The sequence below is a fragment of the Schistocerca nitens genome, chromosome 2, assembly GCF_023898315.1.
Source record: "Schistocerca nitens isolate TAMUIC-IGC-003100 chromosome 2, iqSchNite1.1, whole genome shotgun sequence".
Taxonomy (NCBI): Eukaryota; Metazoa; Arthropoda; class Insecta; order Orthoptera; family Acrididae; genus Schistocerca; species Schistocerca nitens.
This window is the reverse complement of record NC_064615.1, coordinates 724262101-724275019: the sequence shown is the minus strand read 5'-3', so window position 1 is coordinate 724275019 and position 12919 is coordinate 724262101. Positions and strand designations below refer to the sequence as shown.

The following is a 12919-nucleotide window of genomic DNA, read 5'->3' as shown; positions in this document are numbered from 1 at the left end:
GCAATGTTGGCTGGTTCCAATGCTGCAGTGCGAGTGGATGGAGAACTGACCAATTGGTTTAGGATTAGTAAAGGTGTCAGACAAGGGGATGCACTCTCTACAATGCTTTTCAATCTGACTTGAAGCAGCCACGCGGAAGCTTCAGATATCTGGTTACATAGGCACAAAGTCGACTCAGATATGTGCTTATGCCAATGATCTAACAATTATTAGTAGAAGAAAGGTATCACTAGAGAGGACAATATGTGAGATGAAAGAAGCGACAGGACCTAGAGGCCTTTCTGTAAATGAAATCAAGACTAAGTACATGAATTTCACCAGGAAGGAGAATAATAACTTGGATAGATTATTAGCAGACGGTTTCAGTTTTGAACATGTGCAGAACTTTGACTATTTGGGCTGATTAGATCATATAAGTCTCTTGAATGAGAACTGTCTTCCAGTGTTTTTATACTATCACCTACTACTATTATTTAAGGGAATTCTCTGGTATCCTTTTCTAGTAGTACATGCGGTTACTTGAGAAAATGTCTTACCTGACAACTTGGAGATCAGTACTGCCCCAGTATTAAGCTCTTCTTCCTTTCTCTGTATAGCCACTGCTTCAAGACAATTTCTGTATGTTCCTGTCTGTCCACAAAGTGGTATCCTTTACCTTTCTGTTTAAATATATAGCAACTCTGCCTCCCTTATGTCCCTGTCCACGGAAACATTGCAAGTCTCTTGTATCCAAAAATGTGGCTGGAATATTTACATTGTTTTGTGTATTATAAAAGCTATGTCTTGGTTTGTCTCAATCTTTGACATCAATGCCATCTGGTGCAAGTTAAAAACAATACAATCCTCAAGTCTGCTGTCTTCAGTCCGACATGAAGCTCCCAGATTATATCTTCTGTTCCAAATGTTGCCTACCGGCAATTGCGTACGAGACGGTGTGTTTTTCTTGTATTGCTAACTCATATGAACCTGCCTAAGCATGTTGTAGGTACTTGTACCCAGTATGTATTTTCATTCCTGATGTTACTTTTGCCTCATAATTATTATGTATTAGCTTTCATAATTTGTCTTTATTGTAAATTTGCCACAATTATCTGATGACTCAAAACCCATAAAGTTTTTAGCAATTAAAGCATTTCCATGGAAAGTCTGAATGGTCACATACCTTACAAAATAGAAGAACGTTGTACATCTTGATTACATTTTCTTCCAGTCCACTTTCACACAATCTCTGGTGTCTCAGAATCAATTATTACTTCTATTGCTCTCAATATCCTAGCAACGTAGTGTCCATTTTGAAGTAAAATTCTTACATTTGAAACATATGTTGAGAAATATGTGTAGCTAAAAAAAGGAAGAAAGTGACCACCATAGCAAATTCCACTTTCACTCTGAAAAATGTTCTAAAACTGCAATAACAGGAATGAGGTGTTCTCATCAGTGAAGAGTGAACAAAAACAGGTGAAACATCTTTACTGTAAGTACAGTTACTGCAGCTCAGACACATTTATTGTCTATTAAAAAAAAAGCCACTGACAACTTGTAAAGAATATTCAGTGAAAGAAAGTGCACAATTAATATCCGTGAAAATAGGATTACCTTCATGCAGTAATGATGAAATTTTTCTCTACATTAATGTAAAGTCTCTTAAAGGCCAACTTATAACAACTGCTGTACTGACTAGAAAGAATCAGTTACAGCATCTTCTGTACCAATAAAAATTGGGCGAATGACACCAAAATAGTTTAAAGTTTTCCTCTTTGCTATCTACTAGTTGGTAAATTCTGCCAACCAAGCATTGCACAGTATCAATCTACATAAAAACTCCTATTCTGAAAGATGAATCTCAAAAGGTACTGAAGACAAGTAAAGGTATATAAATCTAAAAATATAATTGCTACATGTAAAGCACATGAGACTACAAACTAAAAATAATTCTAAAGCAGCTTGGAATGATACTGAAAACGAAATGATTAATTGTAGTAAAGAAAATAGTGTCGCACTTGTCTTTACAATTCTCAGTATTCTGTAAATCATACTAACCACACCACCCTGCTCAGTAATTGCACCTTGTTTCCTCGGACTGAACACTGTGTGAAATTCTTTACCACCAATTTCCTTGGTCAATTACTGTAGGAATGCACATACAAAAATTTTCAGGAAGTTGCTACATTCAGAGCCTTTAAATAAATATAAGGGAGCATCAGATACTTAGCTTAAGTGCACTGAATTTTATTCTGTTTAACTCTTAGTAATGAACCAAATTGAAATGTGATTCAGAAGTGAAAAATATCTTTTTAATTTTTATGCAATGTATTGTTACAACAGACTTCAGTACATCATGTGATAAGGAGCTTCAAATTCATGCCACACAAGCTCTGCAGACATCAATTTTCTACTCTAGTTACACAGCAATTCATTTTAATGTAATCAAGTAGTATTTCAAATAAAGGTTTTAATTGCACATGCAAATAAAAGGATAAAGGTATCAATTGAAAAATAACACTGCAAACGTTTTTATTTTCTTTATTAAAATCACTTGGGTTTCCACATCACCAACAGGGGTACCAAGCACAATGCGTTACTCTTTGTTTTACATGGCGAGTTTCCCCAGTAGGCCTACAAACCATGGAATGTACAGAAGCACATACACAGCTAAAACTTAGTACCGACAGTAATTATGGTCAGAATCTACGTGAACATTTAATATTTCACTTTCAGGCTGCCTCAGTGCTGAAACAATATTTTCTTTTTCAGCAAGAGTTGGTTTCTTCAAATTGCCCTTTGGCTGTTTGTTACATTTACCATGTCTCCGTTGCACTTTTACCTTCTCGTTGCTGGGGGGTCGTGAAGCTTCCCTGCAGTCTGATTGAAAAAGTGACAGCGAATGAGCTGCATCCTTCTGTAGTGACTTCAGGATTTCTGTGGACACTTTACCTGAACTGACACGGTTAATCAAAATTTGATATGTGGACACTAGTTCTCGGGCCAGAGATGTGTTCTCGTGATCATCAGTATTTGTTTGCAGTGAACACAAAATGGCAGAAGCCTCTTCTGTCACCGTTGCTTCACTTGGTGTAAATGTGGCACTTGAATGTAATGCATACGTCATTGACACTGCATGAATGTGCTTGCATATGTTCAAATGAATTAAACTGTCCGCACAAGAACAACTGAAAGCATGTATACATATATTACATTTGGAGCACTTCAACTTGCACTCCAATTTACATTCAATGTTATTTAAAATCACAGTATGTGTTACACCACAATGTGTTTGGGATTTCACATGAAACTTTGTACCATCAGTATTGACTGTAATGTCGTTCTCCTTAATACTACATGAAGCTTTATGACGAGCCTCAATAAGATTTATTCTATATGAATGGCCACCCTTATACAATTTAACCATTCGAGCACACAGTTTGTCACGCACCAATTTCATCAACACAACAAGTAGTCTGTCAAGTCTATTGTTTGTTTTTCCCTCTAAATAACAATATTTTAAAACTCTATGCATTGCTTCAAGGTGCATATTTGTATTTATACCCAGATTGCGACGGTGACAGTATGCCCACTGCTGAGGCCGGAATAAGTAATTTGACGAGAAATATACACCAAAGTCTCTTGTACCTTCATCTGCTTGAAGCTGCCCGACGAACGATTCCAGCAGCTCATTAAAATTGTCTATGTCCACTTCTTCAAGCAATGTACGAAGAGCTTTGTACACAAGCGCTTTCTTTTCTTCATTGCCATGGACTTTCTTCAAATTATTCCGCCAGCTGCGGTCTATGTGCCAAGCACACAGTAGATTATTTTCTGCAGGTCCCATGACTCGTGACCATGCACTACGGAAAGTATTAGTGTCGTCGGACATGAATACAGACGTTTTTATAATGCCAGCTCTCTCTTTCACAGCACTAAAGAAATGAGTCATTATGGAAGTAGTCTCCCGATTTGAAACACAGAATGCTACAGGCATACCTGAACCAAAATCGTCTACCACTAACAATGTGGTCACCAACAGTTTGTAAACATTTGTACAATGTGTGGAGTCTACACATACAATATTTTGTCCAAATCTCTGTAATAACTGCTTCTGGTAGTCAGTCATTAACACTATCACCGAGTCAGTCCTATCAAAATCTTCCCTGGCCTCGCCTTCTTTCTTATAGAGGAGAACACAGTCTTTCATTTTCTCCAACCACATACCAACACTGACTTCATCAATGTTATGCTGTTGATCATCACCAATGGCGAAGTCTCTCTTAATGTTATGAAGGTCATGTCGAGTCAGGAGATGCAGCCTCTCCACTCCGCTGGAATGAACTGAGTCCCGCACATCATCCAGAATTCTCTGGAAAGTGACCCCCTCAGCAATTTTACCTGCAACATTTTAAAATTACTCCAACTACAAAGAGGCCAATTCTGAGTATGTATATGAAAACACTATTCAGAAAGGACACTGTAGTTAACCACCCCCAATAAAATAAATTCAAGCAATATAACACTTGCTAAGTACTTATAAACTAGATAGTTTAATAAATGGCTTAACAGTATATTCAGTGTACCCTTCCAACAGTACTGAAGATACTATTAAAACACTAGGGATGGGAGAATAAACAGGCCTGATTAAAGCACCTGTTGCAATGTGATATTTCACAGTTTCAGCTACCAAGGCTATTTTCAAATGGTTACGAGGTCTACAAGTACACGTTTAACATGCTGGACAAGAAACAATAAATGTACTGCCTTTAGTCTATTAGATGCATTAATGATCTATTCTTAAATAGACTACTATGATGCAAGCAATAACACAGGGAAACAAGTATTTCAGAACTTATTTCCACACTTGTATTACTGTAATGCATTACACCTGCTCTCACACACACCTAAGTACATGGCATTACAGTCACCAATATTGTGGTCAATATGGATCACAACAACTGGTCTTTTACAACTGCTTTCAAGCTAACATCACAAATTGTATTCATATGAACTGCCAATCGATATATTCACACCTTTTACTCCAGATCACATATCCATAACAATATTAATTTCTCAGCAGTAAAAAAACAATGCTCCTTCACTGCAAAAATAATAGTCAACTACATATAACTACCAGCAAGCCTGACAATGGATTCTGAAACTTTCACATCATATTTACTTGGGGATCACTGAAAGGCCAGCAAAATTCTACAATTAAGGTAATACTCACCAGCGATGGCTTCTCTATCAGAACCACTGAGATGCAGAAAAGCAATGTTCTGGTCGTGGCCGAAATGTGTTCTGTAGTAAATGACACTACAGATTCCACTTTCTTCTTCGTGAAGCTCTATGGCAGCAACGCAATGGTTTCCCATCTTGCAAGTGCCCTGGGACTTACACAACCTTTTGCCACCTGACTTCGAAGAAAATGTGCCACTTCTGTGGCATACAAAGGTGGTTTTTGCAGTGCCATCCTTTAAACGCTTAGTGCCATAACTAGAGACAAAACTACTTTTTGTTTTTCTCTCCTCCTCAGACTTCCACTTCATAAAGTCTAAAACAAAAGCATCGATGAAAGACAATTGCATTCAGATTCAATAAGTGCAAAGTACACAGCGGGAGTAAAAAAAAACGTGCACTGTTAAGATACCCTCACGAGTTACTGGTGTGATTTTAATCATTTAAATTTGCAATAATTTAACTTATACTTAATGTAGCAGACAGTAAGTTTACAGTTAATGTGAAATCCGTCTTTTCACGCTTTCAAATAAGCACATGTTCTATTGACCAACAAAAACAAGATCTAATGGCCACGGGTCAGGCTAGTATGTAATAATAATGGACGATATTAATTTAAGTAGGCAGTGTACACTTTACTTACCGTCCTTCGTTTGAAATTCACTAATTTCTTTTACCATCTCAACCATGTGCTCCTGCTCCACATGTAGGCGCAACTTAGCCAAGAAATTGCATTTAAAGCTACAGTCACTTTTTGAGCACTTTATCGTACCTTCTTCACCTGGCTGAATTTTATGCACATTTCTCAAATGAGCATTCAAATGCTTCCTTGCTGAATATTCTCTATCACATACATAACAAGCAACAGAACCAGCCATTCCAACGAAATAACTCACTCTCACAAGGTGCAAGGATATTCGCTCATCAACTGTGAATACGAGAATGTGTGTAGCAAAGATGTTGCATTCGCTCAGATGTCACCTATGCTTCTGATTGGCTACTGTATATGACGTCATGAATTTAACTGTCAGCCAATCAGCATCGCGACCAGCGGGTCGCGAGACGCAAGTCACGAGATGTAGCTGCTTGTAGGTAGATCTTTGAACGCTTCGTATGATTTTCATTTTCGCGTGTGTGTGTGTATGTGTGTATGTGTGTTAATTCATCGTCACATGTTACACTATGGACAATGTTGAACGGACTCGTGGTGTGGCAGGCTTGTGTGACGTGTGTGGACAAGAAAAAGCTTGTACCGACATATGAGGGTGAAGCATCGCAAGAATATTTATGTAAATCCTAGGAAAGAAATATGCAATATTTGCGACAAGTTGGTAACAGACGTAAACAAACACTTGAAGAGACTCAATTTCGCTTCTGGAAAGGTAGGAGGCAAGTTGGTTACCTCTCTGTTACCATATGAATGAATGCTGCGTGAATCTTAATGTAACACAACTGCAAGCAGATGGCTGGTTCATAGTCAAGCGTGCTATATTGGCGGAAATATGGAGATATCACCAGTGTGATATCGGGGGTGCGGTCTTTCCTCTAAATTTCTAAAGTACTTTCATGAAGCACAAATAACTTATTTTAGATATTTAAGTAACGCAGGCCCTAGTTTCTCACCGTGGCTTCACTGTGTTATTCCACATCCCTGAAGATTCTCCTTCATAATTGGCAGTATGAAACATGATGGATGAATAAGTGCATTAATTGTGCTTACACGTTCTTTTCCCGTTGCAGTACGCTATTAAGATATTAAGCAAAAACCTGTGTTTTTTTTAGATGGCATGTACCGAGTAAAATACATTTAGATGCCCTCGGAGGCAAGAACTGATACACCATTTGGAGTGTGTTCACCAACAGAGAATGGAGTGCAAAGAAATGACATTTAATTCTGTGGAAGGTGAGGAAACAAAAGCATAGTTTATTATTTCTATTTGCCAGATAACTGATGTTGTACATTGTTTGTACATGCAGTACTTTCCAGTGAGTTAATGATATGATTTAGTTATTATTAGTGTTCATGTTGGGTATCATTTATGTAAATATAGGTAAGAAAGTATCATAGGGTAATCAATGATTGGCAATATATCTACAGTGTATAACTTAAACAACTCTAAACTGTCGGACTTATTAAGGTGTTAATCTGGATTTGCCCCAGCATGCTACATGTTTCTAAATCTTGGTGGTGGTGGCAGGCTGATCTGTAGTGTAGCCCTAGGCTTAGTTTGGCTTCTTACATTGATTGTATGTACATACCTCAACCATTTTCAGATTCTATGACACATGAGTAGGAGAGACTGTCTCCATTACCATTATTTCTCAGGCACCTTGCTTCTAATAATTATTAGAGAGCTGCTAATATGTTTTGACCTTATTCAGTGTTATCTTGTGTATTTCAACTAAATTATTTCCTCAGAATAACACACAAGTGCTGTACTTAAGTTTGTATTTCTTATGCATTGTAATTTTATTTTCAGAGTTCTTTCTGTGGAAGGAACAGATGGAAGCTGAAGAGAAGGTTTCCTTCATAAGACCAAGGGGAAAACAGAAATGTGATTATTGTGTTTGCCACCGTTCTGACAAAACAGCTTCAGGCAGAAGGTTAAGGGAACCTTCAATCAAAATTGGTGACACCTGCCCTGCCTGTTTGGTAGTCGAAAATGTGTCATCTAACATGGTTAATGTCAAGTTCTACAGGACACAGTCTCTCTGTGGGTAGCCTACATCTGACCACAGCTGACAGGGCAATGGTTGCTGAATTAATTGCACAAGGTGTTCCTGATACTACAATTTTGAAGAAAGTGAGAGAGAGCATTCAAGTTGGACTCTTCAGAAGAGTTCATCTTTTAAGCAAACAAGATATTAGAAATATTAGGAAAGAATACAAGCTGGACGATAGTAGTGCACACCAAGATGATGCAACCAGTGTTGATCTTTGGGTGAGACAACAAGAGTGCCTAGGGAAAGATTCCCCGGTGATTTATTACAAAGCCCAAGGCACTGAGGATAATGGAAACAAATTATCAGAAAGTGACTTTATGATAGCCCTTACGACTGAGTATCAGCAGAAAATGGCAAAAAAAGTTTTGATAGACAGCACACATGGCACTAATAGGTATAAATTTTATCTGACCACACTGTTGACCGTGGGTGAATTTGGTGCTGGATGTCCAGTTTCTTATTGCCTCAGTACCCATACTGACACAAGGTCCATGCGAGTTTTCTTTGAGCAGATTAAAAAATGTATTGGAAACATCAAAACAAAGGTAAGAATACAGTTTCATTAGAGAATGTTTGATCCACTGCTTGCTGAAAATAACTATAGCATTAACATGTGTGTTTAATTTTTATTTTTATAGGTATTCATGTCTGATGACTGACAGCTACTACAGTGCCTGGAGTGTAGTTATGGGCCATAGTGAACATAGGTTGTTATGTACCTGGCACGTTGATCGGGCATGGAGACGGAATATATGTGCAAAAGTAAATGGGAATGCAATGCTGAAGAGTACTGTATACAAAGCTCTGAAAACTTTGCACTTACAGACAGATAGAGAGAAATTCTCAGAGCTGCTGGATGGCTTTCTTACTTGGAGTGCAGAGGAGGAAGGAACTGAGGAGTTTGGCAAGTACTTTAAAGATAGATATTCATGGAAGGCACATATGTGGGCATACAGCTACAGAATTGGACTTGGCCTTAATACAAATATGTTCTTAGAAGCAAACCATAAAACTCTTACAGACTCATACTTACTGAAGAAAATAAATAACAGAGTAGATAAATGTATCCAAGCCCTGTTGCACAGAACGAGGGACTCACTTTTTCGAAGATTAATAAGGCTTTGTAAGGGGACACAGAGAACTACACGCAGTGCTGAAATAAGTAAGTCACAGAAGAGGTTGTGGTATCAATAAGGAACTGATACACTGCGTTGAAGATGGCACATGGGATGTAAACACCCTTTCTGATCGGCCCCCATATACTGTCACCTATACAGAGAACTCTTGCACTGCATGCCCATTGTCCTGTCCTGAGTGCAAGGTATGTACACTTATTTTCAACAGTTAAATTCCTAGGTGTAACAACCATTTGTGCCAATTTAAGAGATGTTAATCCACATGTGCGTATAATGTATTAGTTTTCATTTCTTTTCAGATCTGTGTACACAGTTATGTGTGTTCTTGCACAGACAATTTGATCAAGGGTAACCTCCGTGAACACATTCATGCAGTGAAAATCAGCAAAGGAACTGTAAAGCTCCCTACGCAAGACAGGTTCTGCAGAGAGTCATCTGTGCAGGAGTTAACACAAATAATTGCTCAGCAGACTTCAGCTGCTGGCAGCACTGTCGACTACCGAGCTGCTTTGGAAGACAGGCTGACTATTGTGTAACAATTAGCAAGAAGTGCTAACAGCGAAACTGTTGGCTCTCTCCTTGCATCATTTGATAAATTAATTAAAGAAATGAGGGCAGGCATTGCATCGCAAAAAGAACTTGTTGGTCCGCATTTTCCAGTAACTTCAGCTCCACCAAATGAGACATGCAGGATTCAGAGACAGTTCCAATCAGTAAGGAAGACATGTGAAAAGAAGGAACATTCATTTGCAACACCATCCTGTGCAGAAATTGAGGCCATTATACACGACCTCTTGGGGAGTGGAAACAGTAGCTGAGACCATGTATATGCAAAAGACAAGTAAGGAAACCATCCAATAGCTCTGAGAATTTTTCTTTTTGTGCTTGTAAGTGCAAGGTTTTCAGCACAGTGTACACAGTATTCTTCAGCACTGAATTTCCATTTATGTTTTGCGCATGTCCTCTGTCTCCACTTCTGGCCTGCATGCGAGGCACACAACCTGTGGTCAGTATAACCCATAACTACATTCTCCTGGCATTGTAGTAGCTGTCACAATCACCAAACTGTATTAATAAAAGCTTTGTTGATGAGAGTAACTGTCGTCTTGTGTTTCGTGTTTCTAGTAAACTTTTGTCTCTGATCTAGGAAAAACCTGCATAGGCCAAGCTTAGTGTGTGTAGTGAGGCAGTAAATAACAGGGGATCTTGCACCAGATTCATCCACAGTCAACAGTGGTGTTACACAGCACACTTGCACTAATAGGTATAATTTATTCTCAAGATTGTAGCATTAGAACACCATATGCAACTAACTCGGGAACATTTGCTCCTTCAGCTGTAGGCTACCAACAGAGAGATTGTGCTTTGTACATGCTATATAGAACTTTACACTAACCATGCCATATTACATCCTGTGAGACTATGAAAGAGGCACCACAGCTGCGACCATATTCTAAATGGGATTGCCGTTTACCTTTTGACTGAGCTGCTCATTACATTACATTAAATTAATACTTATTTCATAGTTCATGAATACTACATTTCATAGTGGAATGTTTTTGTTACACAGGTTTTTTTTTACAGTTGCTACTTCATATGCAAAATCATATCTAAAAATTCAAATGTTGTTTGGCTATCTATCAGACTTTTAATGCTATTAGGTAAATGAACAAAGATTTTTGTGGCAGTATAATTCACCCTTTTTCATCCCAAAGTCAGATATAACCCAGAATAGTGAAGATCATACTTTCTTTTACTATTATAGCTATGCACTTTGCTGTTATTTTTGAATTGGGATGAATTATTAACAACAAAAAAGTTCATAAGTGAATATTTGTTTTGTGAAGGTTCTGTGAATATCCTGAGTTCCATAAATAAAGGTCTGCAAGGTGATCTTAGATGGGCTGCGGGCATTATTCTGATTTGCACTTATGTGCAATGAATACTCTCTCTCTTAATGATGAATTACCCCAAAATGTGACAGCATATAAAAGCAGTGAATGAAAATAGGCATAGTAAGCTAATTTACTGGTACGCTTACCACCAAAATTTGCAATAAACCTAATAGCATAAGTTCGTAGCCTAAAAACGAGTTACTTCTGCAAGTTTGTGCCTGCTCCCCTCCCCCCCCCCCCCCCCCTAAAAGATTTTGCTTTTCACCCCTTTCCTATTCAGATGCTGGCCATGCCTTGTAAAGTCCCACCTACCAATGCATCAACAGGAACCAAACCTATGCCTGACAAAGTAGTTGCCTGAAGCAGCTGATCTAGCTGCATATTGACCCTCCCGACAGAGCTGTTCAGTTGGGCTATCATACAGCATAAAAGCAGAAACCAAGTCAACATTAGTATGGTTCATTGCAGATGGTATTGGTACCTGTCATCTAATTTTTCCACAAGATCTGGCCCATGCCTCTTCCATGGCTGCTAGTTAACAGGACTTTCCTCCTACATTCTACTATTTTTATTTATTTATTTATTTATTGAAACAGTTGGTTTCCTGGTGAAAGTCTGTTGATATCTCCTCTGTCCAGATTTAATGTAAGGATTTCTGTTAACTATGTAATTTTATTATGAAATATAAAAAAAGTTTCTTGACTGATCATTCTTGTTGTATTGGGATTAGCTGACGGTAAAGCTTTTGTTTTTCATAATGAGTTACAGAGAAAGAATGATGATGTGTAGCATCTCATAAGATAAATCACTAATTAATTCTGTCACATAAGTAGAATAGTGTTTAACTTAAGGAATATAAATGTCACCTAAAAGCATTGTCATATCCTTTCTTTCCAGTTGAGATTCTTTCTCTTGTTGTATGTACAAAGATAAATTACCCACTATTTCCAAATGTTACACATCTTTTTATTGAATTGTACATATGTCCTTGTCTTGTTGTATATGTCTGTTCAAGGTTTTTCCTTTTGCTGGTGTCTGTCTATAAGAATGTGGGTTCATGTACAACATGATGGTTGTCATATATTTATACTCTTTTTGATTTGTGGGAATGACTGGTGTAATGTTTCCCTCTGTTTCTTAAGAAATGGCCGGCCACTAGTGGCCGAGCGGTTCTGGCGCTACAGTCTGGAACCGCGCGACCGCTACGGTCGCAGGTTCGAATCCTGCCTCGGGCATGGATGTGTGTGTTGTCCTTAGGTTAGTTAGGTTTAAGTAGTTCTAAGTTCTAGGGGACTTATGACCTCAGCAGTTGAGTCCCATAGTGCTCAGAGCCATTTGAACCATTTTTTTCTTAAGAAATGTTTTCTTATGTTTATGAATGATTTCAAGCATTTTTGTTAATTCTGTATGTAATGGAAATGTGTCCTGAAGAGACTTAATAATTAAATTAAATATTTTTTTATATCATTTAATGTGTTTTATTGATCCTTGGATGATAAGATTGTTACCTTAGTGATAGCAGCATAGTTGCAGATCGGTGATGTGAACCAAGTAGACTATAATCTCAATGTTGGTATGAACTATCTTTGGTGCCAGTAAGTGAATTCTTTCAGAATTTAATTTAATACAGGTGCTAAGTGTTCAACTTCTACTCCTGTGTTTCAAACCTTAACTAACTGTGTCAATGTTTATTTCATTCATCTGCCACATGAACACAAAATGGAAGATAAACTGTTAAGAACTGAGCAACTGAAATGTAACGGAGTTTTGTTAAGTGTTGATTTACAGCTATTAAGAACTTTCTGGACAACATTTCTTGCACACAGCTGTATCGATTTTGGTCGCTACAGAACACCTTCAAGATTATGTACATCTGATCATGTTATTCAGAATGTATTCAAATGCAACTGTAACATTCACTGACAGGAAATGGAATCAGTT

The 12919-nt window shown here is 37.9% G+C and overlaps 2 protein-coding genes across 4 annotated transcripts; one reads left to right on the top strand and one right to left on the bottom strand.

Moving 5' to 3' along the window:
- Positions 1-1217: 1217 nt before the first annotated feature.
- Positions 1218-6140, bottom strand: LOC126235285 (uncharacterized). Its single transcript, XM_049944011.1, has 5 exons — positions 5867-6140; positions 5216-5539; positions 2693-4383; positions 2336-2397; positions 1218-1341 (listed from the first exon to the last, which is right to left on the bottom strand). Exons 1-5 carry the CDS (start codon positions 6099-6101, stop codon positions 1218-1220), a joined length of 2436 nt encoding a protein of 811 aa, XP_049799968.1. The 5' UTR covers positions 6102-6140.
- Positions 6141-7833: 1693 nt separating this feature from the next.
- Positions 7834-12403, top strand: LOC126236912 (uncharacterized). 3 transcript variants are annotated; one of them, XR_007545006.1, is made up of 3 exons: positions 7834-8492; positions 8586-9268; positions 9383-12403. XR_007545006.1 is itself a non-coding variant. In XM_049946566.1 (2 exons), exons 1-2 carry the CDS (start codon positions 7887-7889, stop codon positions 10243-10245), a joined length of 621 nt encoding a protein of 206 aa, XP_049802523.1. In that variant the 5' UTR covers positions 7834-7886; the 3' UTR covers positions 10246-12403. The 3 variants fall into 3 exon arrangements, 2 of the variants coding, with proteins under 2 accessions (XP_049802523.1, XP_049802522.1); XM_049946566.1 differs by lacking the exon at positions 8586-9268 and having other exon boundaries at positions 10231-12403; XM_049946565.1 differs by lacking the exon at positions 9383-12403 and having other exon boundaries at positions 8586-9345.
- The last annotated feature ends 516 nt before the right edge of the window (positions 12404-12919 follow it).

Coding starts and splice junctions, on each gene's coding strand:
- LOC126235285 (XM_049944011.1), bottom strand. CDS start 6,101: ATGGCTGGTTCTGTTGCTTGTTATGTATGTGATAGAGAATATTCAGCA. Junction 4,384..5,215: donor TGATAGAGAAGCCATCGCTG/GTGAGTATTACC, acceptor AAAATGTTGCAG/GTAAAATTGCTGAGGGGGTC. Junction 1,342..2,335: donor GAAGCTCCTTATCACATGAT/GTACTGAAGTCT, acceptor TCCTTTTTTTAG/CTACACATATTTCTCAACAT.
- LOC126236912 (XM_049946565.1), top strand. CDS start 7,887: ATGTGTCATCTAACATGGTTAATGTCAAGTTCTACAGGACACAGTCTC. Junction 8,493..8,585: donor TTGGAAACATCAAAACAAAG/GTAAGAATACAG, acceptor TTATTTTTATAG/GTATTCATGTCTGATGACTG.